We start from the raw sequence: 27,710 nt of genomic DNA on the forward strand, positions 1-27,710 counted from the left end.
TAAAACACCATTTCTAAAAGATATTTCTATTTTTAATATAAAATTAACAATTTCTAAAAGCTACGAGATACGTAGTTTACATTTCTTCAATTTCATTTAATTTCGTAAGTTCACCCTGAAAAAAAATTAAATTAAAAAATAATAACGGAAGTTTTTGAAGAAACAACGATACAATTTTTTGACACGATATTAAAATATTCACCACCCCTGCCTTAGTCACAGAGTAGCATCATAGCCCCGTAACTTGTTTTTCCTTTCCTCAAACTTGACTCTTTTTGGATTAGTAAACATTTAAAAATAATATCTAAGTACAACACCCATTTTTCACAGGAAAAATCTATTCATTTCCAAACATCTTATTAAATTAGTAAGTACAACATACCTGATGCAATGACACAACCGAACTTTACCAAAGATCTTTATGAGCTGGCCACATCCACCTAAAACCAAAACCACCAAATGAAAATGACAACACTCTGGGTGTTTTCTATGTATAATATGTATGTATTTACAAAAAAAAAAGTATTTAAGCATTTTTATATCCGTTGTCTAGTACCCATAGTACAAGCTTTGCTTAGTTTGGGACTAGAAGCGCAGTGTAAAATGTCAAAAAAAATAAATAAATAAAAAAACCTATAGCGCCTGTATCATCCAGATCCTAGTATATTTCCGATTTGATTATTGGTATCTTTATCTTACAGATATAAGTTAAAACAGTAGGTAATCCGAGATCCTTGAAACTCCTTTATCAACAAGTGGTGAAACATTCCTGACAAATATAGAGTGTAAGCCATTAGTCCAAAGAGGCAATACTAGGTACTATTACCACAGCTAAATATTCAGGTTTGTAGGTACTTTACTATACCTATTTCGCAGACAGTTTTTTCTCACGTCTCGCCCTGAGTATCCTTGCCAGGGGCGGTGTGAAGAGTGCGGGATCAGGATCTTCGCATCCTGCTTTCTCCCACGGCTGTTTATGTCTCCACAAAAGAGACAGCAATGTGCCTATCAGCAACACCCATGCGAATCCAATCTGGAATAAAAACATCGAAGAACAATAGGTACCAGATATAATTTGAAGAGTATGAAATACCTAAGGTTAAGTGCTCATACATACCGGACTTGTCAGCATATAGGATAATCTATAAGGATACAAATAGTCCGAAGGATTTGTAGCCATTGGAGTGGATACTGTGATGTTGTTTCCACATCCTTCGATACTCAGAGGAAGTTTGGTGGGTGAAGGTCGAGGAGTCCCGAAGCTTATCCAAAAAGTCATGGCCAAGCCACTGAGCAGCCCAATAGATACACCCTAGAAACGGGGAAAAATATTTAAATAATAATACCTACTCATGAAATAATAATTATCATTAATTCAGTTTTATCGCATAGCGCATCTTTAATCTTTATTATATTGGTTTACCGCAATTTTTTATTAATTTTTATTGCACAGTGATAAGGTATACAGACAGAATCTATATCTTATAGTCTCATAAAGATATCCTAAACTGATATAACATATACAGCCTACCCATATAACCAGTGCACTCTCTACACGTGTCGTGTATCCAAATATGTACTTACATAAATTTCTTATCATTTTTCATAAATGTGGAAATATCTTTTTAATCATGGAATTTCGTCTGTTCTTTTAAATGGAGTCTTTCTGTTAGTACTATGAAACAAAATAATCTGAAACTGCTTACCCTCTCGTTAGCGTAAGTGGTGAACATGCCCAGGGTAAAGACACCAAGTAGTGGTCCCCCTACTGCTCCGAAAATAATGAGAGAAGCTTGTAGCACGCCGCCCAGGTGTTCCGCTAAGAATGCCAATGCCAGGAAGAGTAGCCCATAACCACACGCCACCAGTTTCGTCAGCCATATGATGTACGACTCACGAATCTTACACCATCTGCGAAATTGCATTATTACGGTTGTTTTTGTAGATGATTTCAAACCGAATTGATAAATGAACTTCAGAAATTAACCGCAGCTAGTAACTGAGCAAACCAAGTGGCGATGTTCGAGACATGGACGAGCTGATCTTTTGTAGAAACACCCAATATGACTGTCGTGTTTGTAACACATTATAAAGGCGTCATCATCATCATCATCATCATCATCATCATCATCATCTCAGCCTAGGACGTCCACTGCTGAACATAGGCCTCCCCCAATGCTTTCCATGTTGCCCGGTTGGTATAAAGGGGTAACTTGCTCCAAATGATTGACGCTCTAAACACAATGACCAGGATTGTGACGGTAATGATCTACCCTATTTAATATGGAGAGCAATGGTTCTGAAAATGCGATAATTTGTAGTAACAACTGATAAGCATCGCGATACTCGTATGAATGTAAGCTCAAAAATATCAAATAGTTATACCTACTGATGTAATCAGTGAGCGTGACTGCAGCGAGCGAGTTGCAGGCGGATGATATTGTAGACAGCGAGGCGCTGAAGATTCCCGCCACGAAGAGCCCGGCCAGTCCCGGCACCGAGCGCATCGCGTCTACCACGTAATACGGCATTAGCTGGTCGATCTGATAAAATTGTACCCAGACTGTTTAGTTTTAAGGTGTAATTTGCAATACATCGTGACGGCCCCAAAAAAAACTAAAAAAATATCTTACCGCAGTGATTTTATGGTTAGTCAGCGGATCGCAATCCCTATAGACGGCGTAGATGCCCAGCCCACCAATGCACGTGAAGGTACTGAGCAGCATCATGACTGGCCAGCTCCACCACAAGCACAGTTTCGATCTATTCAGTGTGCTGACTGTCAGTAGCCGTTGGACCTGGAATGGTTTGTAATGCTCAATGCCCAATAGTTTATTGTGAAAATTTCACGTGATCACAGATTATTTCATTCCACAACATCTGTGGGATGGTCAAGCTGTAGCTACCTGTGTGTGGTTAACGCCATACAAAGACAAATATGTGACCATCCCTCCAAGCAACAGGCTCCACCATGTGTGCCTTTCTGTTGGGTCTAAACTGAACCTACACAAAAAAAAAACAGGGTTATTCGCAGTCACAAGTATTTACTTACTTTTATGATGCAAGTAAAACTTACTTGTTGAAGTCCAATCGGCCCCCTTCATAAGCTTTTATGAAAATCTGATCGAAACCTCCAAGCTGGACTGAACTGAACACAACAACACTGATCACAGCTCCATACATTAACGCTGATTGAAGCAAATCAGTGAACAATACCGCTTTCATTCCTCCAAAAGTAGAATACAGGGTACATGATATTCCCACCACTAGTATCGATACCAGCCTATCTAGCCCAGTTACTGATTCCAGCACTATCGCTGGTGCGTACAGCACTATTCCATTGTACAATATCATCTGCAATGTGTACGTTAGGGAAGCGAGCATGCGTAATCTTGGTCCAAATCGCAGTTCCAAATATTCGTAAGTGCTGGTCTTTTGCAGTCCGAAGAATACTGGTAGGTATAGGCTGCTGGCGATAGGTGTCGCCAGTCCATAGCCCAGGTTGGCGACGATGAATATCATGCCGTAGTAGTAGTTTTCAGCAGACACTCCGAGTAGAGTGATTGCAGATATGAAGGATGCCATTAGTGAGACGGCTACTGGAAGAATTGACATGTTCCGATCGGCCATTAGGTACTCCTGTAAAAGAGAAGGGCGTCTTCATTTACGGATTAGGTAGAGGCACTTTTTGAATGGTTCTATCTGTATTTACCTTGTTGGAACGTAATAAAATTAATTTTATCTTTCTCTTTACATGAGTAGAGAAGAGATCACTGTTTCAATCAGATTAAATGAACGATGACCTACTTAATTGCAAGTCACTGAGTTGTTGCCGTTATTAGCGGAGCGGACAAGCGCCATTTAACCAATGAATACTATTCTACATCTATAGTAGTTATAAATCACATTGTTATTGCTAGCTTTTAGACGATAACCTCTTTACTACAAGCTAGGATTTACGTTTGTCTAAACTACAGTTATTTATGTTAAGCTTCTTCTCGCGAATTCAGCCGCATGTTTCAGTCACATATTTTTTTTATGGCTCGTATCGTAGACAAAATACTTATCTCCGAGACTTTTCTGATTTCTTACCAAACGATAAATAAAAATTACTTGTAATTTACACATCCCTAGATTTTTTTCATTAAAGGTAGCCTACACAAAGTACTTGTCTCTTTTACCAAAATTCAGGCACACAGTCATAGTTACTTTCATATTTATAGGTATTATTATCTAAGTAACATTAATTACCTCGTTTGTCTTTTGTTTACCGCCGCTGAATCGAAAGTAGAGTCCTATGACGACCGATGCCACCATAGTCGCCGCCATGATGGCGTAGTCCCATGCCCCAAATACGTTCTCGACCATTTTTACTGTAAAATAAGGATTATGGTGTACTTGACTATAATTTGCATATCATTTAGGAGGTTAACTGGAAGAGAATTCTTTAAAGCGTTAAGTTCGACTTTGATCTGATTCTGATGTTATAATGCGTGCAAAAAGTTTTATTAATTAAATTCCTTAATGGAATTATCCCTTAGAATTTTTCGTATAAAATCGAACTGGAATGCAATATCTACTTGTTCAATTTTTCCCAAGATTTGGCAATTTTAAAGAAAAAATATAATTCTGATATAGAATTTTATTTACCTACCTACAGACATCGACAACTGCTGGATTAGATACTGCTTTTATTAGACTGATATAAAGACAAGGTCGATTTTTTTAGTCTGCCGAATTTATATCAAATGTATGTTATCTGCTTATCACAAAATTATCTTCATCTTAAAACGCATTTTAACTTATCATTGCAGATGTTATATTGTAATATTATATGAAATTGAAATACCTGTATGTATTGGGCATTATCAAGGAATTACTCGTAAGCGCTCAAGAATATTGTGTAACCATGCACATAGTAGCCTAGCCTTAGGACGTCTGCTACCGAACCTAGGCCTCATGGCCTCATATTTATAGCTCATTCTAACCGTCTGTAATTAATTTGGTAAGAGCTTCTATTCTTATTAGGTGGTCAATCCACCTTCTGACTGAAAATTCCAGGGTCAGTTCGACTGAACAATTTTTTTTTAAATAGTCTCATCATCAGCATCAGCAGCAAGGTTCTAAAGTGGAGTCCATGTACCAGAAAACGCAGCGTGAGACATCCACTCACAAGGTGGACCGACGACCTGATAAAGGTAGCAAGAAGGCGCTGGATGCAGGCCGCTACCAACTATGCGATGTGGAAGTCTTGGAGGAGGCCTATATTTAGCAGTAAACGTCCTGTGGCTGAAATGATGATGATGAAAATAGTCTCCATATAAGAAATTTCACTTTTATATTTACCGACTCTACGATTAGTTAATTATTAGGTACTTTCAGTGTTTTGTTGATCACACAAATAGCAATAATCTAGCCTTGACCCGAAACTAACATTGTATTTATTTACAACCGGAGTCATTTACAAAACAGATTACATACCTACTAAGTAAGTAGGTAATTCTAAGTGATCAAAAGTCGTATGAATTCTTAAAAAACAAACAAAACCGTACTTACCAAAGACCCAAGTATTTAAAGTAAATCAAGGCCGGCAATGTGAGAAACTGAATTTTGATGCATTTTAGAATAAATCACGGTAAAATTATCACTTTTTCGTACGCATAACGTGTTTAAATTTTTTAACCTTATTTTTACAAGTTAAAAGTTCACCGGTGAAGCACTGGGCACAACACTAGGTGAATAATAATGAATATTATTCAGTATTACACACACGTGTGTCGTCTAGCGTATGCAACTTGTGAATGGAGAGTTCTGCGACCGAAACGCATGGTCTGGCAAATATATTTAGCAAGTTTATCAAAACCCATTAAATGTCTCAGGTCGTGTAGTAACATTCGATGAAGTCGTGTCTCTGATGTTTTCGATTATTCGAAGATTGTACTGTGTGTGTAGAACTAATTAATTACTCACCTAGTTACAATCACGCAGACCAATCATTTTATTTTTGGCAAGTGTGCCTAGTAAAACCAGGTTAACTACTAGTCCATTTTTTTAAACTTGATAGAGTTAGAAAAACAATGGCTTGATTTTATTTACGTGCCGTAAAAAGATGAAACGTCTTTAATACATAAGTAGGTCACCTATGTATTTTGGTATTTTTAGTTGCTGCAACTAAGGATACATACGTGCACAAAATGTGCTTAGTTTTATAGTAGACTAGCTTTCCGCCCGCGGCTTCGCCCGCGTGGAATTTTGTCTGTCACAGAAAAACTTTATCGCGCGTCTCTGTTTCAAAAACCGGGATAAAAACTATCCCATGTCCTTTCCCGGGACTCAAACTATCTATGCCAAATTTCATCAAAAGCGGTTCAGTGGTTTAGGCGTGAAAGCAAGACAGACAGAGTTACTTTCGCATTTATAATATTATTCTACATAAACTAGTAAGATTCATCACAGAGCTGTCATAAAATAATGTCGCGAACTGTTCGGTCGTTTTAAATAACAAACAAGAGGGAGATAAAGTATGCATAATAAATTACATTACAATAAAAATAAAACAAAAGTATTTTTAAACAGGTTGTATATTTGGAACATTTTACATCACATCACAATGTTCGTTTGTAGACATAAAATACATAATATATGTACCGTAACTCTACATAGTTTTATTTTAATTATAATTTTTAATTCATTTAATTTAAGTTCATTAAAAAATAAAACAAGATTCTAAAAACAGTCGCTATAAATATAGTTTAATTAACACAAAGGCCGAATAAGTTAATAATAAATAAATAAATATTAAATTAAATACGTCTATATTTCCACAGCCAGTTGTAATATTATGGGTTCAAATAATTTGGTTTAACGATCTTTCATATGCATATAATTTCGGATGTGATTTTCACAATCATTTCGAACTTTTCAGAGCCATACTATCGTAAATTAAGTTTACAAATTAAGCTTCAGGATAGTTATTGAATTCTAGATACTTCTTTACATTTAAGTACGTTACATTTTTTTTTTGTAATTTTTGTAAAAATGAAAAACATATTGATAAATGCGTTAATAATTAATTTGTGATAACACAAACATAAAAGCTACTTACTACATTTGCAATGAAATCAAATAACTGTGCTCTACTTATGTCGAATATTGACATTGAAATGTTTTGTCTCTTTCATTTTTTTTACTTATACCTAATATTTTATTCAATAAACCTTACAAGCAAGATAATAACAATAAATAATGTGTTCTATTATCTAATAGTAATTTTCCATCATTCCAAAATAAAATGTATTAATTATTGAATAACGTAGAAATCTAATATTGATTACACACTCTGCTAATACAGCATTCTGTCAACTCAAAGATAATCAAGTGCTAAACTTACATAAAAACTCTTAAATAAACCTAAAACCTGGTTCAGACAGGTGTAGAGTTACTCTAATAATCTAACTCGTCATTTTCGGTCGAAAGTATCTCGCATCATGCTTCTTTCATTCAATTTCTGTGTTATCCATTCTTATTCGTAATTTCAGACATTACACAAGTCTGTACTAAGCTTAATAAATATTAAGAAGCTATACAAGTAGGTATACAAAAGCTATGTGCTACATTTTCTACTGGAAGAACGTTTTCGCTATCACAGCAAGCTTAGTGGCTGATATTCGTGTCCCTTAATGCTAAAGAAAACAAATCACACATACTAAAAAGTAAGGAAAATCTTCAAAACTTATGCTTAGATCACCACTGTATACACGACTAAATTTTAATCACCGAAAAAAAAATTCTGGGTAATGAGTTATTGATACTGATCCCATTTGTGCAAAAAAAAGAGTAAAATAAAGTGACTCAAAATTTCTTCCTAAAATTGGTAATTTATGGACACACGCGTCGCTAGCACTATTTACGTATGATAATGTAACACTTATTAGAATTCAAAATGGTCTAAGTTAGCTAAGTATGTAATAATAACACTGGAAGCGTGGTCGAGGCGTGAGCGAGACAGACAGATCGATGCAACGTGCGAGCGCGTAATACTACTCTAGCGAGCAGCGGAGTGACCCAGCTGTGACGCGTAAAATACGGACTAACGAAAATTTAATAAAAAAATTAACTTCATGAAAACCATTTCTTTTTCTTTTGCTTTCAATATTCCACACGTTTCTACATAACCTGTTAAATTTTTTTCGGTGATAAAAATTTAGTGGTGTATAAAATAAGTATAATATATACTATAGGTACGGTACTGCTGGAATTAGGTGAGCATAGACACAAAATAGGACTAGTTCGAGTTAACTGCGCACCTCGCTGGAATGCGACTCTCTCGCACTCACCCGCAGTGTTGCCAGAAGGTTACTTTTGTAACCTTTTAGGTGATTTTTGAACTGCATTAGTTACTTTTAAGTTACACTAATGAAAAGGTTATTTTTTGGAATTTGTAGAATTAACTTTCAAAATGTTGATGATTTCTAATTAATTTTCATTAATAATAACACTTTGTATGAATTTTGGCTGATTAAGAGTCGAAGTTGAAAGATGTTAGTACGAATCAGGTTTATGATATCAACCGCAACCCCCCCTCTTGAGGGTTACTTTTTTTTTAAAAAGGTTACATCTATATATATAAAAGAAAGTCGTGTTAGTTACTCCACTTATAACTCAAGAACGGCTGAACCGATTTAGCTGAAAATTGTCAGGGAGGTAGTTTAGAGCCAGGAGAAGGACATAGGATACTTTTTATCCCGTTCGAAATTAAAAAAAAAGTCTGCTTATTTATTGCCATTAGGGCGGAACAAAGTTCGCCGGGTCAGCTTGTTTTTTTTATATTTCTGGTAATTTCTGACAAGACCCTACTGGCAACACTGCTCACCCGCTTTCCCCCTGTCCGTGCCAGAGCGTCGATGTGACGTCACGGCTGCCAGGTGCGCAGTTAACTCGATAGGGTAGAAGTTAAAATCACAAAAAATCCAGACATTAATGATATGAATTAGATTGACGGTAATGGAAGGAAGGAATCCTTGTAAATAATTACGGTATTAAACTATTGATATGGAATTCAAGTGTAACTATTAGGAATAATTACAATGATGCACCTCTATCAGTGTCAAAGAGTCATTACTTACCTTTACTTCACAACATGACTTTTTCGTATTAAATGTAAGTAGATATCTACCTACTGTAGATAGGAGTCCGTACAATATAGATTCGTTAATTGTAAATATCGTCAAAATATAAATTTATTTCTTAAGTACCCATTAAGTACATCAGTAAGGTCTTAGACGTTTTAACATCTTATTACTGAATGGCTACTAACACCTATTTATTGCTAGAAACACGATTATCAAAATAGTAGTGCCTAATATGTGCTATAAATATTGTCATTTCACAAAATAGCCACTACAATATTTTTAGGAATGTCAACTATTTATTTCCAATCTAAAATAGATCTAACAACAATTTATCTATATTTTTTTATAAAAGTAAATACACCATCGTCACTTGTGAATACCGTTGTGTTTGAGGAGTTCACACTGTAAAACAACAAAGACATTAGTAAAAAATGGTTTATCTAAATTATTCTAATATTAAAGAACTTTTTACTTTCTAGTTGACCCAACAAAAACATAGATGGACATTGACAATTTCCATTCAGAAGCATTAAAAAGCTTATTACCCTAACATTTAATTAATGATATTCTACTGTTTCTTTTCAAAACGACTAACGAAGTTCTTAAGTTTATTTCTCATTCATAAGATTTTTCAGGAAGTAATCAATTGATTTTGAGTCCAGAACAGTCCAGAGAAATAGCTTTGACGAGGTCGTTGTAATGTACAAAAATTTAATCATTTCCTGAAAAAGTAGAACAAAACCAACCTTTTCAAGCGCTATCTACAAGCAGGCCCGAAGCGTTTGCGGCTACGTGCTACTCCGCGTCCTTCTAGAAATAAAACTACCACATGCAATAGGCAATAGCAAGCGAGTTAATGAACATGAAAAGGTAACCCGTTATGAATGAAATATTTACAATTCTTATGGAAAATTTTCGAACAGGCACGTATGGATCGGAAATACTTTAAATATGAGCTAATTTATTTTATTTGTGATTGTCTAAGTAGGTATGTAAACCCCGTAATTCTGAGAAAATTGCTAGAAAACCTGGAATATATCACAAACTGGTAATGAGATTTCTACCCCATGCAAAAGAAATGATTGAGCTTCAAAGGGTATGTACTTAAATACTTACTAACTATCCATACTACAATTTCCATATTGTATTTTACCCATTAAGCTACCTTACAAATACCCCCATACCAATTCTAATAATCAAGATCACCACCAGACTCCACGAATTTTTCCCCATAATTTTCATGCTTTTCCACAATGACATGCGTCATGCATACTAGAAATAACTAATACTGTATCTTGCATTGCTTATCTAATCCACTACGTCATGCAAAATGTAGCGTCGCTTCGTTACCTGAGCCGATTTCTCTGAATCTCCCCTAGCCTTCAGCAGGCGAGCGAGGGGAGGTGTGAAGAGTGCGGGGTCGGGACGCATGCGTCCCGCTCTCTCCCATGGCTGCTTGTGGCGCCACACCAGCGATAATATGGCTCCTACCACGATCACCCAGGCGAACCCGAACTGAGGGTAGATTGATTTGATTATTGTCATGCATTACACAGTAGAGAGATGGAAAAATTGTTGCTCTTGATTCTACAACAAGAACCACAGGTTTATTGCCTGTTTGTAGTTGGGAACACAAAATATTGCCTATGGTTCCACTAATAGAATTACAAATGAAAAGCTCCATTTGCTGCTCGGGATATGATATTGGGAGACCATCGCCATCCAGCTGCCTCAGTCCACAGCTGGGAAAAGCTTTCTAGAGAGTTTTGGAAGATGTCAAGAAAATCAGGCTACACTGTGTGACAATTTTGCCGTTTATGGTCATTATTCATGGTATTCTATTTTCTTAATAAAATGTAAGTAGGTTACTACTTATCAAAAATATTGGAACATGAAAAAAATTAAAACAAATACTACAAACGATAGACGAAAACTCACAGGACTGGTCCACATGTATGAGATTCTGTAGAGATAAAAGTAATCAGATGGGTTGGAGACGAGCGTTTCCGCTAAGGTGACGTTGTGCCCGCAGCCTTCCACGCTAAGAGGCAGCTTGGCGGGCGGAGGCCGAGGCGCCCCAAAACTCATCCAGAGCGTCATCGCCATGCCGCTGAGCAGTGCGATTGAGACACCCTGGAATATGAAGAGAAGTAAACATTTTGTGAGATAAATAAAAATAAAATAAATAAATATCCTTGGACATTTTACACTACGCTTCTAGTTCCAAACCAAGCAAAGCTTGTACTATGGGTACTAGACAACGGATATAAACTTATCTTGTGATACTTAAATAGTTTTTTTTTTGTAAATATATACATATTATACATAGTAACACTCAGACCCATCACAGAAATCAAAATTCATCATTTCAATTTCTGCCCGGCCGGGAATCGAACCCGGGACCTCTCGGCATAGTAGTCCGTATCGAAATAAGGAATAACTTATCACAATAGATTGATACCGGTCGCAGTGATACTAGGACTTTATAGAACTAGAACAGTCACTGAACACAAGGAATAACTTGAATCGTCTAAACCGTAACGTTTCCTTCTGGAAGGTTACTTTTAGACCAGTCATTAAGAAACATCTGGTGTGGAAAGAGAGAAAACCTATTCCTTCTTGAAATCATTATTGGATTACATTTTTTTTTAAGATTATTAGCAATTTGTATTGCCCAAATTACTAACACTCCCATTAGCCCCTCGTGTTAAGCTAAATAAGCTTGTGTTACGAGTGGGCTCACCACAATAGTCGAGCGGAGGTGGGATTCGAACCCGCGTTCCTCGGATCTCGAGTCGGCCACTCCGACCCCTTCACCGTTCGGCTATCGTGGCTAACGAATTATTCTATTATATTAAATTGATCTAGATTTGATTGTATTATGTGTATTAAAATATGATTATTTTGTTTGTAACTCTACAGTAAAGTGGTACAGACATGTTTTTATTATTCCCAATTTCAATTTCTGAATCCTATCAAAGTGATTCAAGTTCACTATTTATTTAACATTCTACTCACCCTCTCATTAGCAAAAGTGGTGAACATTCCCAAAGTGAAGACCCCAAAGAGCGGTCCCCCCACGGCCCCAAAGATGGTGAGTGCGGCTTGCAGCACGCCTCCCAGATGCTCCGCTAAGAAGGCCAGCGCCAAAAATATGAGCCCGTAGGCACACGCAGCCAGCTTCGTCAGCCAGGAGATGTATGACTCGCGAATGGTGCACCATCTAGAACAGGAGTTCCGCAAGGTACTATAGTAGGTCTCCAACAAATGTTGTGGTAATAAAACGAATGGCCACCGTCAACTCTTTCATACTCGCGAAAGGTACACAGGAATTTCGCAAGATGCTATCTAAGACTGTATTATTGTGGGATAGTATGAAGAAAGCGAGAGATGAATAATGGTGTAAGATTAGTAAGAAGTTGAAGTTACCTTTGTGGAAGCCTGCTTGCAAGTAATAAAAAGTCAATGTTAGTAAATGATGTAAGATTTCAAATATTAGGTAGGTAAGTAGGTACTTTTTAGATTAGATATCGTGGCTACAACGTGCAATAAAGAATACAAAGTAAATTGCTTCCGATATTTAAATTCAAGTTTAAATTAACAAAATTCAGTGAATGAAAGAAAAACCAATCTCGCGTTACGGAAACGACAAGATTGATGAGTAAAAAGATTTTGCCAGTTTTTTTAACTCCAACTTTAAGCAACTTTATATTCGTAGGCAACTCGACTAAAAAGACCAAGAATAATTTGTCATTGGAACATTTATACAGTGTGTCCGGGCATGTAGTGATCAAACTTTAAGGGCGTAATCTATGGACAATTTTATCGATGAAAATACTTCAAATTTGGGGCCTGACCCATTTCTCGAAAAATTACATCGATTTAAGTTTTCAATTTTTAGTTTACACCTCTTCTTTAAAAAACAATTGAAAGCGTGGGTAGCTTAACATTAATAGGCAAATATTTTGTATCATGCGATAGCCAATGAAATTATCTATTAGTAGAAGAAGAAAGCAGACACAAGTTTCATACATTTTATTGGAGTAAGAATGGATTTAATTAGAAAAATACATTACTTTTTTCACTTCTTTTTCAGTTATTTTCCAACACAAGAAAAACCAGGTCGTCAAGGTATGTTTTATTTGCATTGTATTATTAGTATTTGAGCTATTCTACAAAACGAATGTAAATTTATTAGTCTACGTCTATTAGTTTTGACATAATTGTTGAACAAAGATACCCCTTCCCAGCGGTTTCCATAGCGCACGCGACATGCGAAAATGCACTGCCTGAAAGAATCACACAACCTATTCCGATTACTATGGAAACCGCTGGGAAGGGGTATCTTTGTTCAACAATTACGTCGAAACTAATAGACGTAGACTAATAAATTTACATTCGTTTTGTAGAATAGCTCAAATACTAATAATACAATGCAAATAAAACATACCTTGACGACCTGGTTTTTCTTGTGTTGGAAAATAACTGAAAAAGAAGTGAAAAAAGTAATGTATTTTTCTAATTAAATCCATTCTTACTCCCATAAAATGTATGAAACTTGTGTCTGCTTTCTTCTTCTACTAATAGATAATTTTATTGGCTATCGCATGATATAAAATATTTGCCTATTAATGTTAAGCTACCCACGCTTTCACTTGTTTTTTAAAGAAGAGGTGTAAACTAAAAATTAAAAACTTAAATCGATGTAATTTTTCGAGAAATGGGTCAGACCCCAAATTTGAAGTATTTTCATCGATAAAATTGTCCATAGATTACGCCCTTAAAGTTTGATCACTACATGCCCGGACACACTGTATTGATTCTATTCTACCGGTCTGGTAAATGACAAACTGACCTGCTGACGTAGTCCGTGAGTGTGACTGCAGCAAGTGCGTTACAAGCGGCTGATATTGTAGACAGCGAGGCGCTGAAGATTCCCGCCACGAAGAGCCCGGCCAGTCCTGGCACGGACCGCATCGCGTCCACCACGTAGTACGGCATTAGCTGGTCGATCTGCAATTGATTAACAGATTTGCTGAAGACTTGAAGGTGAAAATGCCATACGAAGGGGAGGAACATGATTGAAAAGGTATTATGTTGATAAAATAAGATAATCCTACTGCGGCAGTTCTATTTGACTCCCAAAACTCACACTATCAATCTTCCCGTCCATCAGGGGATCGCAGTCAGCGCAGCCTGTTCCACCACAGGCACTTCTGGCAGCGGCCCAGGGTACATCTGTCAGGTGACTTTAACTTTGCTCCTTGCTACCACCTTATAAGTACTAAGCTACTGCACCATCTGTTTGACTCCCAAAACTACATGCTAGTAATCTTCCCGTCCATCAGGAGATCGATCGCAGTCAGCGCAGCCTGTTCCACCACAGGCACTTCTGGCAGCGGCCCAAGGTACTTCTGTCAGGAGACTTTAACTTTGCTCCTTGCTACCACCTCATAAGTACTAAGCTACTGCACCAGTTCTATTTGACTCCCAAAACTACACGCTAGTAATCTTCCCGTCCATCAGGAGATCGATCGCAGTCAGCGCGGCCAGCTCCACCACAGGCACTTCTGGCAGCGGCCCAGGGTACTTCTGTTAGAAGACTTCAACTTTGCTCCTTGCTTAGTAGAGGTAGTCCTCACAGGTACAAAGCTACTGAACCAGTTCTATATGATTTCCAAAATTTCACGCTAGCAATCTCGCGGCCTACTCCACCACAGGCACTTCTGGTAGCGGCTCAGTGTGCTCACTGTCAGGATGCTTGTAACTTGGTTCCTTGCTACCACCTCATAAGTGCTAAGTTCTATTTGACTCCCAAAACTCACGCTATCAATTCTCCCGTCCACCAGCGGATCGCAGTCCCTGTACACCGCGTAGATGCCGAGCCCGCTGATGCAGGTGAACACGCTCAGCACCGACAGCACCGGCCAGCTCCACCACAGGCACTTCTGGGAGCGGCCCAGGGATGCTCACTATCAGGAGACTTGTAACTTGGCTCCTTGCTACCACCTCATAAGTACTAAGCTACTGCACCATCTGTTTGACTCCCAAAACTACATGCTAGTAATCTTCCCGTCCATCAGAAGATCAATCGCAGTCAGGGCGGCCTGCTCCACCACAGGCATTTCTGGCAGCGGCCCAGGGTGCTTACTATCAGGAGCCTTCAACTTTTCTCTTTAATTGCTACCACCTCATAAGGACTAACATACTGCGCCAGTTCTATTTGACTTCCAAAACTCACACTATCAATCTTCCCGTCCATCAGGGGATCGCAGTCAGCGCGGCCTGCTCCACCACAGACACTTCTGGCAGCGGCCCAGGGAGCTCACTGTCAGGAGACTTCAACTTTGCTCCTTGCTACCACCTCATAAGTACGAAGCTACTACAACACTTCTATTTGACTCCCAAAACAATTTGGTACAATGTATTCTGCTTTTTAAGTTGATTGTACTTATTGTTTAATTTTTTGGTACCAAATAAATGTTTTTTCTTTCTTTCTTTCTTTCTTTCAAAACTCACGATATCAATTCTCTCGTCCATCAGAGGATCGCAGTGGCTTGCTCCACCACAGGCACTTCTGGGAGCGGCCCAGGGTACTCACTGCTCCTTGCTATCACCTCATAAGTACTAAACTACTGCACCACTTCTATTTGGCAACCTCATAAGCTAAGTTCTATTTGACTCCCAAAACTCACGCTATCAATTCTCCCGTCCACCAGCGGATCGCAGTCCCTGTACACCGCGTAGATGCCGAGCCCGCTGATGCAGGTGAAAATGCTCAGCACCGACAGCACCGGCCAGCTCCACCACAGGCACTTCTGGGAGCGGCCCAGGGTGCTCACTGTCAGGAGACGCTGGACCTGAAAGGTAAGTCTATACTTAAGTAATACTTTCGTTGATATAGGTAGTTTAGTTTGTATCTTTGTTGTGATGGACCAACGACCTCAAAAGGAACGTCTCATCAGAATCATTTACCATAGGTAAATGGAGAATATTGCCACGCTAGGCCAGTCGGGCTCGGAAGGCCAGAATAAATTGATGTTCGCATTTATCCCTTAGTCGCTTTTTATGAAATCCCTAGGAAGAGTGCCAGTTCCTACATCACGCCCAAAAAATAAGTGTATGGTGTAATTTTGTTAATTACCTAGTTTGTATAACTATTATTATAGGGAATGGAGATACGTCTCTGTATGCCGTGTAGTGATCAGAATCAGAATCATCTTATTTGCTTTAAATGTGGTACAAAATATGGACAGTTTATTCCATCTCACAATTAGTATTTTCAGACATGATGATGGACTACGACTTCGAAAAGCTTTAGCCACAGTGCGAGTTACATCGCCAGTGAAGCGACAGGCAAGTGCCAAGTAGAGTAGACTACAAAATATTTTCCACTCGTCACACTTGGTCCTAAAATAGGTCAATGCCCTGTTATTTGCGTCAGACTCACCAAACCACTTTTGTGACAACGAAACCTAAGTTGAAAAAATCGATAGCCTCAGGTGGGTCATCAACCCACCACAAAGCTGTTTTTACTCTCAAGAGCTTTGCGGGATCAGTTCTTACTGAACACAAGTCCTTACTACCTGAGGCTTAAATTATGTTTGAGCATAGCTGGGCACCGTTAATCAAATAGTTAACTTCGTTAATCGTTAAACCGTTAATAAAAAAATTAACTTCGTTAAACGTTAAAACGTTACATTTAGCAAGATTTAACGCAAGTTAACGTTAATCGTTAATCCGTTAACACACGAAAAAAAACAATTGTATGCAAGGCTCAAACTAATTTCGAAAGCTTGTTTCGCGCACGGAATTAATTCCTTTCCTCTTTTATGTTTGCGCTACAAGCTTTCGAAATTATTTGAACCTTGCATACAGTTTTTATTTCGTTTTAGTAACAACTGCATTTCAGAATAAAAGCTTGTTTTTAAAAAAGTATTTATTATTATAATTTTATTTTACACTTTTTAGTAGTAGAATAAGAGCTAGTGAACGCCAGACCTACGTCATCTTATAAAAGCTGAAAGTTTGTCAGCGTATGCTCCCAATATAGGATAGAATGTTGGTGAATCATGAAGCTTGGGTCATCGTGGCTATAGCAGCTATCCTAAAAAAACTGTCTGGTAAGGAGTTGGAACTGTCAAAACTGTCTGACTGATGAGGAAACTACTTCTAATTATTGCCCTAATATTTTATATAAAAATCAGCTTTTATGGTATACTCGTATGGTACATAAGCCTAACTTTTACGGTGGCTTTTTCTGTATATTCAATAGACTTTAATTCTACTTACGTTATACCAAAAAATCTGATTTTTATGTTTAATATTTGGGCAATGAGTTGTTTCGACATCAGCCACACAGTTTTGACAGTTCCAAATCCTTGCCAGACAGTTTTTTTAGGATAGCTGCCAAAGCAACGATGACCCTAACTTCATAATCCTCCAACATTCTAACCTATACGTATTGGGAGCATACGCTGATAAAATCAGCTTTTATAAAATGACGAAGGTCTGGCGTTCACTAGCTTTTAGTCTATAGTATCTCAATCTCAGAGCCTTGGTTCCATTACAATACAATTTAGCACCAAAATGCTCGAAAAGACAAATCCAACAAACCCAAACTCAATAACTTTCCACCGTTTCGTTTAGGAATTCCTATGGCCACCTCCTGACTCCATCATCAGGACCCTGGACATCATCTAGTACTAAAGTGCTCGAAAAGACAAATCCCACGAGCCCAAAGGCAAATTGAGGACATAAGTGATACTAAACTACTACAGGAGGATTTGGATAGTCTGGTTGAATGGTGCGAGGTAAACGGCATGTCTCTAAACGCGAAAAAATGTTTTGTAATTAATTTTACCCGTAACAAAACGTCCATCGCTAGAGATTATACTATAGGACCTGACAAACTTATGGAATTGAATTGTATTCGTGACCTGGGAGTGACTCTTGATAATAAACTGCGATTTAATATTCATATAGATAACATTGTAAATAAGAGTTATAAATTACTTGGATTTGTGTTGCGAAACTGTAAAGAGTTCAAGAAGCCACAAACTAAAATAGTTTTATACAACGCACTCGTGCGAAGTGGTCTAGAATATTGTAGTGTAGTGTGGAATCCACATTACGACGTTTATATAAAAAAACTTGAGCGCATCCAAAAAAGGTTTTTATGGCATCTGGCATTCAGTGTCAACCTGGCAAAAAAATTACCCCACTATCAAGATAGATTACGTTACTTCAAGTTAAATACTCTTCAGGAACGCCGCTGTGTGCTTGATAATTCGTTTTTATACAAATTGGTCAACGGTGCTTTTGACTGCCCTAACCTGCTCTCAAAAGTTAATCTAAACGTTCCCTATAAGTTGCCTAGGATATCCCGATACAACTTGTTTGCGACCAGGAGCTCCAAATCAAATATAGGTCTGTTTTCCCCTTTAAATAGAATGTTTAATCAATACAATGCCCTGTCTAGGTCCAATAATGTTAATGTTGATATTTTTTTCCTTAGTTTACGTAAATACAAGTCCACATGCTTGGACAAATCTCACCGATTAGAACAAGCATAGGGACTTCTTTACACCATATTAAATAAGTATTTTTAGTTTTTAATCCCTAATTGCTGTTGCTTTAGTCTCTAACGCACGATGTTTTCACCTATAATTAAGTTTGCATTTAACAAGTGTCATTTTTCTATAGTTACTTTTGTGAAGCCTCAATGTAACCTTGTTGGTGTTCAAATAAATAAATAAATAAAATAAAATAGTAATAAATGCTAAGGCGGACGTATTCAGTCAAAATACAGCACTTTTATTTTTTGGCCGTCACTTTTGATTTTGGACCAAAATGGATGATGTCCTTTCAGCTCAATCGGTTGAGAACTGGTCTTAAATTCAGTTACAAGATTTGTCCCACACATGCTAACAAGTGATGTCAATATTGTCAATATAAAGCTTGTAAATAAATAAAAAAAATTATTTTTATATCGTTTCGTTCTGGTTACAAAAACTGTTGTTTTGGGTTCTGGAGGTTCTGGAAGCCCAAACGTACTTGTCAGAACGCGTTTTTCTAGTGTTATTCAGCATGCCTGCTGTATCTTTTTGGTAAATAGAAAGTACTGGATTAACGATTAACGGACTTAGGATAATTTAACGGAAGTTAACGAGTCCGTTAACATTTTTTATGGTTAACTTAAAAGTTAATCCGTTAATAGAAATGTTAACTTCGTTAATTAACGATTAACGGATTAACGAGTTAATGCCCAGCTATGTGTTTGAGATATATTTAGCATCAAAATTCTTAAATCAGCGTTTATCAATGACCCTTAATAATCACGCATATTTTTTGCACCTTGACACTTATCGTAAGTATTATAAAGATAAAACAGTCGTCGACAGAAAATTAGTTCTTTTTTTCAATGTCATGTGGCAATATCTGTGTCACATTTTAATTACATTAAGTGTGTCAACAACTCGAAACAAAATGTAGTGAAATACATAGATTGTTAGGTATTGGCTGGCGTAAAGACCAGTTACCAGTTAGAATATACGTAACACATAGTATGTATTACTATTATACATATAAAGCTGTAGATTAATATAATCAATCAGTCATCAAATACAGACTAAGTAGGTAATTTGAATTGCTACAAGCGGCATAATTCCATCTGAAAACAAGCGTTGCTAAGTAGACACCAGTCATCCGGCACCGTTCAATTTTAAATAACAATTATCGATTATTCTCGCTTAAGTGTTCAATATAGCAGTTATTATTTCGCATCTGAGTAAAAAGTAATATTGCATTGAATGTTTTGTTAGGCCAGTTACACATCTACAACATTAGGATAGGTCGTACCTATTTAAACTAACACCGCGACTTTTTAAAACATGACACGAAAAGCGTTGAGATTTGAAATCGATAAGCTAAAATTAATAGTTGTAAATATACAAAATCATATCTAATTAACACCAAAAATTAATCAAAGCTTGTATCTTAGATAACGTAGGTATGTACCTGTGTGTGATTTACCGCATACAGCGACAAGTAAGTGATAAGGCCGCCAATGATAAGTGACCACCAAGTGTGTCTCTCTGTAGGGTCTATGCTGAAGCTGTAACAGAAAATACGTGTTAGTAAATAATTATCTAACATCCTAAGATTCCAACCTGAGAGAAATTGAGATTGTGACAGACAGTCTTTCAGGCAAAGAACAGCAATTAATTAAAAATACAAAATGATAAGAGGATTAGACGCGCTGAATGCCTCGGGGAAATCTATACCCACCCAAAATTAGAGGGGTTTTTCTTCCAAATTCTATAAAGAAGCAAGTTTATACTTTAGTAAAAATATGAACATAAAGGAAATGGAAAAACCTGAAACTCACTTGCTAAAGTTTAGCCTGCCGCCTTCCAATGCCTTCACAAAGATCTGGTCGAATCCACCAAGCTGCACCGAACTGAAGATAACTATGCTGAACACAGCCCCAAACATCAGCGCTGACTGCAACAGGTCGGTGAAGAGAACAGCCTTCATGCCGCCCAAAGTAGAGTAGAACGTACACGCTAACCCTACCACTAGTATCGATATCAGTCTATCCAGTTTAGTCACAGCCTCCAGCACTATCGCTGGAGCGTATAACACTATTCCATTATACAGCACCATTTGTAACGTGTACGTAAGAGATGCGAGCATTCGTATCGTCGGCCCAAATCTCAGCTCTAAATACTCGTAGGTGCTGGTCTTTTGCAGTCCAAAGAATACTGGTAGATAGAGACTGCTGGCGATGGGTGTCGCTATCCCGTAGGATATGTTGATGACCACGAACTGCATGCCGTAGTAGTAGTTCTCAGCTGAGACCCCAAGGAGGGTGATAGCTGACATGAAGGACGCCATGAGCGAAACAGAAACTGGCAGGATTGACATGTTGCGGTCGGCGAGGAGATACTCCTGTGTAAAAAAAAATATTTTTAATAAGCGGAGCGTATCTTCTTCAAAATATATTACAAATCATTACTCTACATTTTAATTTTAATGGAAACAAATCATACGAAGACAGTTTGATAAAATAATCTCAGTTACTTAGTTCTCAACAACTTTGTGGAAATGTTTGCATATTGAGTTATCTTTATGGAGATCAGTTATCGTTTGGAGTCAATGGAAATTTAAGCGAGCAAATTGCACGGCGTTGTCATGCGATCAAGTAAGAGGTAGCCAAGTAGGTACATTTTTCACAGCGCATGAATTTTTCTTCGCCTCTATGAGGTAGAGTGCGAAAGCTGTATTTGATTGAAATATCATTTTTGATATTAATGATTTTTAGATGCTTTCGGGGTCGGTTGTCTTTTGTGCAGGTTTTTGAGAAACAGAAACTCCTAAAGGTCCATACTGTATTTAACATTTTAATCATTTTGCTACAACCTGATGCCGCACCAATACAGGTAAACGGTCACCACTTTTTCGGCCTGTGTACTCACATAACCAGTTTTTCAACAGAATTGACATTTTTGAAACAAGTCCTAATTAATCAATACATTTTAAACACTGCGCAGCAGTGATTAGCTCCATAAATAAAGATACAGACGACACAATATACATAATAATATAGCATTGCGCAGCAAAATGAAAAACTCTACTTAGCGCTATAAAACCATCAGCTCTCTACCTACTTACACATTTTCTAGTTCGTCCGAATGTTTCCTACTTACTCAAATTGTGAAGAAAGTTTTCTCACCTCATTTGTTTTCTGTTTTCCCCCACTGAACCGAAAGTAGAGTCCGATGGCGACAGACGCGATCATGGTTGCAGCCATGACCAGGTAGTCCCATATTCCGAAAACCGCCTCCGCCATTTTGAGCTGAAAGCTGGAACAATAAGTTGTTAAATTGTAATAAATATTATTGAATTTCTTCCTTTACCCATGACGATAAAAAGCAATTTTAAGGACAAAATATGCGAAGACCTCTATTTACCGCTCGTAAAGAGAGTGTTGTGCTTCTACAGAAGACTAAAATGGCATAATGATGATTCTGTTACATTAGAATCACCATTATCTCTCATCATCATCGTCTTTCGTGGGTCTCGGGTTCATCATTTTGGATAATACAAATAGCTTTATTGTATAACTTAAGACTTTTTTTTATCACACGACAAACGTATAGCGACTTTAGCGACAGTCATTATTTAGATTTCAGTCTAAAAATAAATTATCCTTATTATTGTAAGTAGCGGAGATTATTGCTTATCAGCTTATCATTTTATCTTCAGACCGAACTCATCTTTAAATTATCTCGTCTTTGAATAATAAAAACGAACGAAAAATAAAAAATAAAAAAAACGAAAAGTAATATGTCATTGTCAATGAATTAAGAAGGTTTTTGCTTACAAAAAGTTAAAACTTGTACAACATGTTTTAAAGTGTTTTGATAAAGAATGGCACATTGTGCACTGTGCAGGTGTCAAGAGTATGTACCTAATAGAAACTTTAATAATCTATGAGTAATATGCTATGGGAAAATTACAATATAGCTTACATTACATCATTCGAGTATGCTTACAAATCAAACATAAAATTATGTCAACTATCTTGTCTGTCAATTGGAGCATCTAATGAACTCAATCAATTTTAATTACGCCAGCAAGAATAGTAGCGTTGTTCAATAACAAACAGTAGTTATTTTGACCGATTCATGAGTTATATTTAATCAACCTGAATGTAGGACAATTTCGCTCTCATTGACATCTCATTTATTTATTTAGTTATTTATGTATTACAATTCAGAAGTACACGTTTAATTCAGTTTTATTGTCCTTAATATTAAGCACACACTTTGACAATATCGTCATTTATTTTCAGATTACACTTTTGTAGTTTACGCTAGATGACATTGTAATGATAAATCATAAAATCCTTGTGACTACACGAATACTTAGCAGAGTCTGTTAATATTTTTCAGAGCCTCTATTGTTTGTAATTACCTATTTAACGTTGTTTTTATGTTACACCAGATTTATTTCCATGTACCTCCTTATAGAATTTCATTTCCATGTATAAAATATTATAACTTTATTCATATAAGTTATTATTTACTTTGTTTAATATATTCAATAGGTGCTCATACTGGAAAATTGTAGAGTGAGACATAAGTAAAGTAACTTCTTAGACGTGAATTTAGTTATAATTCTTTTATGGGCCATTCCATAAAAATCTGTATATTTTCGACGTCATTTTGTCCGTAACTTTTTTAAGATGCTTTTGAATACTTTATTAGTGTAAATTATTGTTTATTAATTAATTATGTTATGTCTAAAAGGGCCAGTCACTTTATGCTTTATTTTAGGAGAAATTATAATTTTCAATTTTTTCATACTACATTACTCCTATATGACTTCTAATAAAGTATAAAACTTTTAACCTTAAAATTTATAGATAAGTTAATACACATAATGTAGTTGTTTTGTTATTATCACTATATAAAAAACATCATTCCCTAACTAGTAATTTAGTCCCAAGTGCCGTTTAAAGCTAGGGCCTGACGCTCTAGGGACTGACGATTTGGAGTAAAACTTAACACAAATGCAGATTAACTTTATATTATAAGATGCTTAATACGATGTGCCGAAAATAGCCAAAAAACCACACGTAAATACTATTAAATTATATACAATTTCCTATTATAATCAATAAAGCTACTCAACTAGGGACTGACGAAGTGACTGGAATAACACATGTTTCGGTAACAACTGGCACGTTTGCACTAATTCAAAAAACGGCTACCGCAAAGCCAGTATGGTCTGAGGATAACTTCGTATCGTACTTTAAAATCAACTAAATATCATTCACTCTAATTACATATTAAAGCGCAAAATTATAAAATCAGTGCGTGGCGAGGGAATGACGCTAAAAACTGTAGACTCTTTTTCAACTAAAGAAAATCAAATTATTGTTTATTGAAACCGCAAAATATTAATAGAATTTGGTGTAATATACATTTAAATAGATTATTCGTTAATTAAAACAAAGGATAAAGTTGATGTTTTTATAAATGTGGGTCCCAAAACACAAACTTTTGGAGTACGGACATGCCTAGGGAATGACGTTTTGGGTCATTCAAAAGGAATTTAAGATGTTTTAAAAATAGTTTCAAAAAATATAAATGGGTGATGAATAAAGCACATTGCGAGCTGTTATTTAACAATTTTGGAATAAAATATTAACAAATATTTCATGTGAAATGTGGCGCGGACTAAGAGTTGACATATTTTTGTGGAATGACCCTTATAACAATTATTGTTTCCTTTTATTATTATTGAAATGATAACACCGATTACCTACGCACGTTATGTAATTATATTTATTAAAAAAACACAAAAACTTCCTTGATATTTATCGGTGATTCGTAACGTAATAAAAATAAGTTCTTTCGTAGATGAACTTCATATCAAAGTTATGATTATAAGTTCTACAGTTAATTTTTGATTACATACGAATGCTTCTCTCATCTTTGTTACTGTAGCTATTACTTAAGTACATATATTAATAAAAACCTTATTTGCTCTACTTATTTATGACTCTTTACTAAAGTCCCTTTTGGGGTCTCTACTTCAATATGAATTACCGACTTTTAAAAATTAGCGACGTACCTACTTACTTAATTGGTAGATACGTTGGTTAGGTACCTTATTTACCTTATGTACCTTTATTTTCTATAAAAAAAATAAGCCAGATAATAGTAGTATCTGTTTTATTCCAAAAATGCAACCAATGGTTAAAATACTGAACAACCGTTTTAAGGATTCCGTAGCCAAATGGCAAAAACGGAACCCTTATAGTTTCAGACATACTTACTTACTTTTGCTCTTATGAGTTTCCTAACACGAAATTTATGAAGGAGATAACTGATAAAAATATGTTTTCCTCAACTATAATTAAAAGAGGAAAACCTATTTCCTCTGTAGAACTTGATTAAGTACTGGCTTGGTTCTATTTTTTTTTTACTTAGGAACTAGTAATATTCTATCAATTACCTATCAATATTTTAGTTAACCCCTTTAGGTCTTAAGGTAAAATATTTTTTTTATTAATTAGGTAGACCTATGTAAATTATTTTTCAAATTCCGATCAAATTCTTCAACTTAAATTAACCACAAAATCAAATCAAATTCTATTTCCCATGCTGATTTTATGTAAACGTAGTAGCTACCTATAGATTTACCGTTGTACACAATCGGCATAGAACAGTTAATCAAACACTATAAATGGTCCAAACTCCAAAATGCAAATTGAATTTCCCGCCACATTTATGTTACTAAAACAATTCACAGAACATACCTACACGTAAATGTTGCAATTTCTGAAATACATTTCAAAGATAACCAAAAAAATTGCCTTGAGAATTTCCCTAATTGTAAGAGTTATTAACATAAGTATTGATTAAAAAATACCTACTCACCAATTAAATCCAGAACTGACAGAGCCGGCGTTTCTCCCAGAGCACACAGTATCACGTCTTACGTATTTCCATTGACAACATTGTGTAATAACCTGCTACTAACGTGCTATACACAAATATAAACAACTTAACCTTGGTAACCCTGAATAAAATGTTGTTGAAAATGTAAAATAAAATGGATCTTGACAACGTTTGGCCGTCGCAGAGGATAGCATTGAAAAGAGAAGGCTAACTGGAGACAACTAGAAGTGTACGATTGTTTTTTGCTCGCATACAGTTAGGTGAGGTTAGACATTTTCACGATATCGTACGATGTCAAAGTCCACGCGGCAGTAAAGCGCTTGAAGCGCTCAAATGGCAATGCCAGATTTTGTATGGAAGGTGGCGTCTTTTTTTTTTCGCGCGGCCATCGACCAAACTTTGTTTTTTGATTACAAAATAGTGTAATAAACCAAACTTACTATGGCATGTATACCTCTAAACTCAGTCTGAACTGAGTTACGAGCATTAGAAGTTTGATGATTTTCATACTAGATTTGCTTTTTCCGCGCAAGTTTTGTAAGAAATTGCAACAAAATTTTGCGCTATTTTTTTATTGCGCTGATTCTGCTGCATACTGATGTCTGGAGCCTTTAATGGATGGTATTGTTTGTTTTCACATACAATGTCACTATGTTGTTGCAATTTCTTACAAAACTTGCGCGCAAAAAGGAAATCTATTAGCTATGTAAAATCATCAAACTTCTAATGCTCGTAACTCAGTTCAGACTGAGTTTAGGGGTATACATGTCATAGTAAGTTTGGTTTATTACACTATTTTGTAATAAAAAAACAAGGTTTGGTCGATGGCCGCGCGAAAAAAAAAGACGCCAATTTCCGGCATTGTCTATGTACTGCGACAGGGTATTTTATAATCCTCACAAATCATGTACCGTACAACTTCGATTTTGATTTACATGACAATATGTGTTTAAAATATTGATAATAATACTTACTGAAATTTTATTCCCCTTGGAAGTATAACACATTAAACTAAAGCGACCATTTATAAAATGTAGAGCTCCAAGTATAAAAATATACACGAATCTTATAGGTTAACTTACTCGATTCATCAAATTCATATAACAGAGTTAAAAAAAATATTTTCTATTCAGTTGCTCTAAACATTAAACTAAAGCAAATTATAAAATGTAGGGCTCCAAATATAAAAAAATACAAGAATCTTATAAATAAAAACTTAATTGATTCATCAAATTCATTTAACAGAGTTAAAAATTATATTTTCAATTCAGGACTTTTTACAAAAAAGTCAGTAGTGAATAATAAAAGGTAATTGTACAAGCACAGTGGTCTGTGGGGCAATGACTCTACATAGTGAATTTCTTATATTTTTCAATGATAAGTCAAAGAGTTACGCCCTAATGATAAGTTAATATTGTAACATTATAGTACAAGTAAAACATCGCTAACGAAATTTAGTAATAGGTTAACATCTGGAAACATCAGCAGAAGTAAATGTCTCTAAAACTCCTAAAAACGTTAAAGCGCTACAGCGCTGCAAAGATGTAGAGTCCTGCGCGCGCACATTTGTGAACAAAATTTTAATTTGTCACACTGTTTAAAGTCCGTATTGAAATGCTTATAACTGAAAATAATTCACTCGTCTTAGTAACGTTACATGTCAACAAATTATTACGTCCATAGCATTATTTTCCTGAAATTAATAGAGTTTTTCACTTTCAGAACCTCTAGCGACATCTAGTTTTACTTGTGTGAGGTACTTTATCCTCCGATGTGCATTAAGTTCGTACCTACTTTGCAGCGTGCAAACTTTAGTATCCGTTCATTTTCTTTCATTCCTGAAAGTGATATAAATAGACATGATTTCTTTGGCATATTTACCTCTCTCGAACAATAGCATTTCAGCTTTCATCGTAAGATATCATGAAATCTTATAAAACTTAATTTTCATACGAGTAGGTACCTACATCATCGCTCTACCATTTAACATAAAATATGTTGTTTTCGTATTTTCGATAATGCTTCATGTACCTAGAATATTACAAATCGTGTATATTTAAGAAAATAAAACTAATTTGACTATAAAGTTAGAATGCGGAAGAAA

The 27,710-nt window shown here is 36.1% G+C and overlaps 2 protein-coding genes across 7 annotated transcripts; both read right to left on the bottom strand.

Moving 5' to 3' along the window:
• Positions 1 to 10: 10 nt before the first annotated feature.
• LOC114365688 (putative sodium-dependent multivitamin transporter) lies at positions 11 to 5,818 on the bottom strand. Of its 3 annotated transcripts, XR_003656971.1 has the most exons (11): positions 4,655 to 4,722; positions 4,252 to 4,373; positions 3,077 to 3,639; positions 2,907 to 3,003; positions 2,634 to 2,798; positions 2,386 to 2,543; positions 1,707 to 1,911; positions 1,118 to 1,312; positions 866 to 1,033; positions 383 to 440; positions 11 to 115 (listed from the first exon to the last, which is right to left on the bottom strand). XR_003656971.1 is itself a non-coding variant. In XM_028322320.1 (10 exons), exons 2-9 carry the CDS (start codon positions 4,366 to 4,368, stop codon positions 866 to 868), a joined length of 1,668 nt encoding a protein of 555 aa, XP_028178121.1. In that variant the 5' UTR covers positions 4,369 to 4,373; positions 5,557 to 5,818; the 3' UTR covers positions 104 to 440. The 3 variants fall into 3 exon arrangements, 2 of the variants coding, with proteins under 2 accessions (XP_028178121.1, XP_028178120.1); XM_028322320.1 differs by lacking the exon at positions 4,655 to 4,722 and adding an exon at positions 5,557 to 5,818 and having other exon boundaries at positions 104 to 440; XM_028322319.1 differs by having other exon boundaries at positions 106 to 440.
• A 3,436-nt stretch (positions 5,819 to 9,254) lies between these two features.
• On the bottom strand, positions 9,255 to 25,890 carry LOC114365692 (putative sodium-dependent multivitamin transporter). 4 transcript variants are annotated; one of them, XM_028322326.1, is made up of 11 exons: positions 25,586 to 25,871; positions 21,868 to 21,997; positions 20,521 to 21,083; positions 20,151 to 20,247; positions 15,827 to 15,991; positions 13,987 to 14,144; positions 12,150 to 12,354; positions 11,070 to 11,264; positions 10,482 to 10,646; positions 9,878 to 9,941; positions 9,255 to 9,533 (listed from the first exon to the last, which is right to left on the bottom strand). In XM_028322326.1, the coding sequence occupies exons 2-10, from the start codon at positions 21,982 to 21,984 to the stop codon at positions 9,927 to 9,929; spliced, it is 1,680 nt and encodes a 559-aa protein (XP_028178127.1). In that variant the 5' UTR covers positions 21,985 to 21,997; positions 25,586 to 25,871; the 3' UTR covers positions 9,255 to 9,533; positions 9,878 to 9,926. The 4 variants fall into 4 exon arrangements, with proteins under 4 accessions (XP_028178127.1, XP_028178126.1, XP_028178125.1 ...); XM_028322325.1 differs by lacking the exon at positions 9,878 to 9,941 and having other exon boundaries at positions 9,422 to 9,533; XM_028322324.1 differs by lacking the exons at positions 9,255 to 9,533; positions 9,878 to 9,941 and adding an exon at positions 14,957 to 15,068 and having other exon boundaries at positions 9,961 to 10,646; positions 15,939 to 15,991; positions 25,586 to 25,890.
• Between the last annotated feature and the right edge of the window lie 1,820 nt (positions 25,891 to 27,710).

This window comes from Ostrinia furnacalis, unplaced genomic scaffold (genome assembly GCF_004193835.3).
Source record: "Ostrinia furnacalis isolate ACB-3 unplaced genomic scaffold, ASM419383v2 OfSCF7613, whole genome shotgun sequence".
In the NCBI taxonomy this organism is placed as follows: domain Eukaryota; kingdom Metazoa; phylum Arthropoda; class Insecta; order Lepidoptera; family Crambidae; genus Ostrinia; species Ostrinia furnacalis.

Coding starts and splice junctions, on each gene's coding strand:
- LOC114365688 (XM_028322319.1), bottom strand. Junction 3,004..3,076: donor GGCCGATTGGACTTCAACAA/GTAAGTTTTACT, acceptor TTTTTTGTGTAG/GTTCAGTTTAGACCCAACAG. Junction 2,544..2,633: donor CTAACCATAAAATCACTGCG/GTAAGATATTTT, acceptor CAATTTTATCAG/ATCGACCAGCTAATGCCGTA.
- LOC114365692 (XM_028322324.1), bottom strand. CDS start 21,984: ATGGCGGAGGCGGTTTTCGGAATATGGGACTACCTGGTCATGGCTGCA. Junction 21,084..21,867: donor GAAAACAGAAAACAAATGAG/GTGAGAAAACTT, acceptor TTTTTTACACAG/GAGTATCTCCTCGCCGACCG. Junction 20,248..20,520: donor GGCAGGCTAAACTTTAGCAA/GTGAGTTTCAGG, acceptor TTTCTGTTACAG/CTTCAGCATAGACCCTACAG.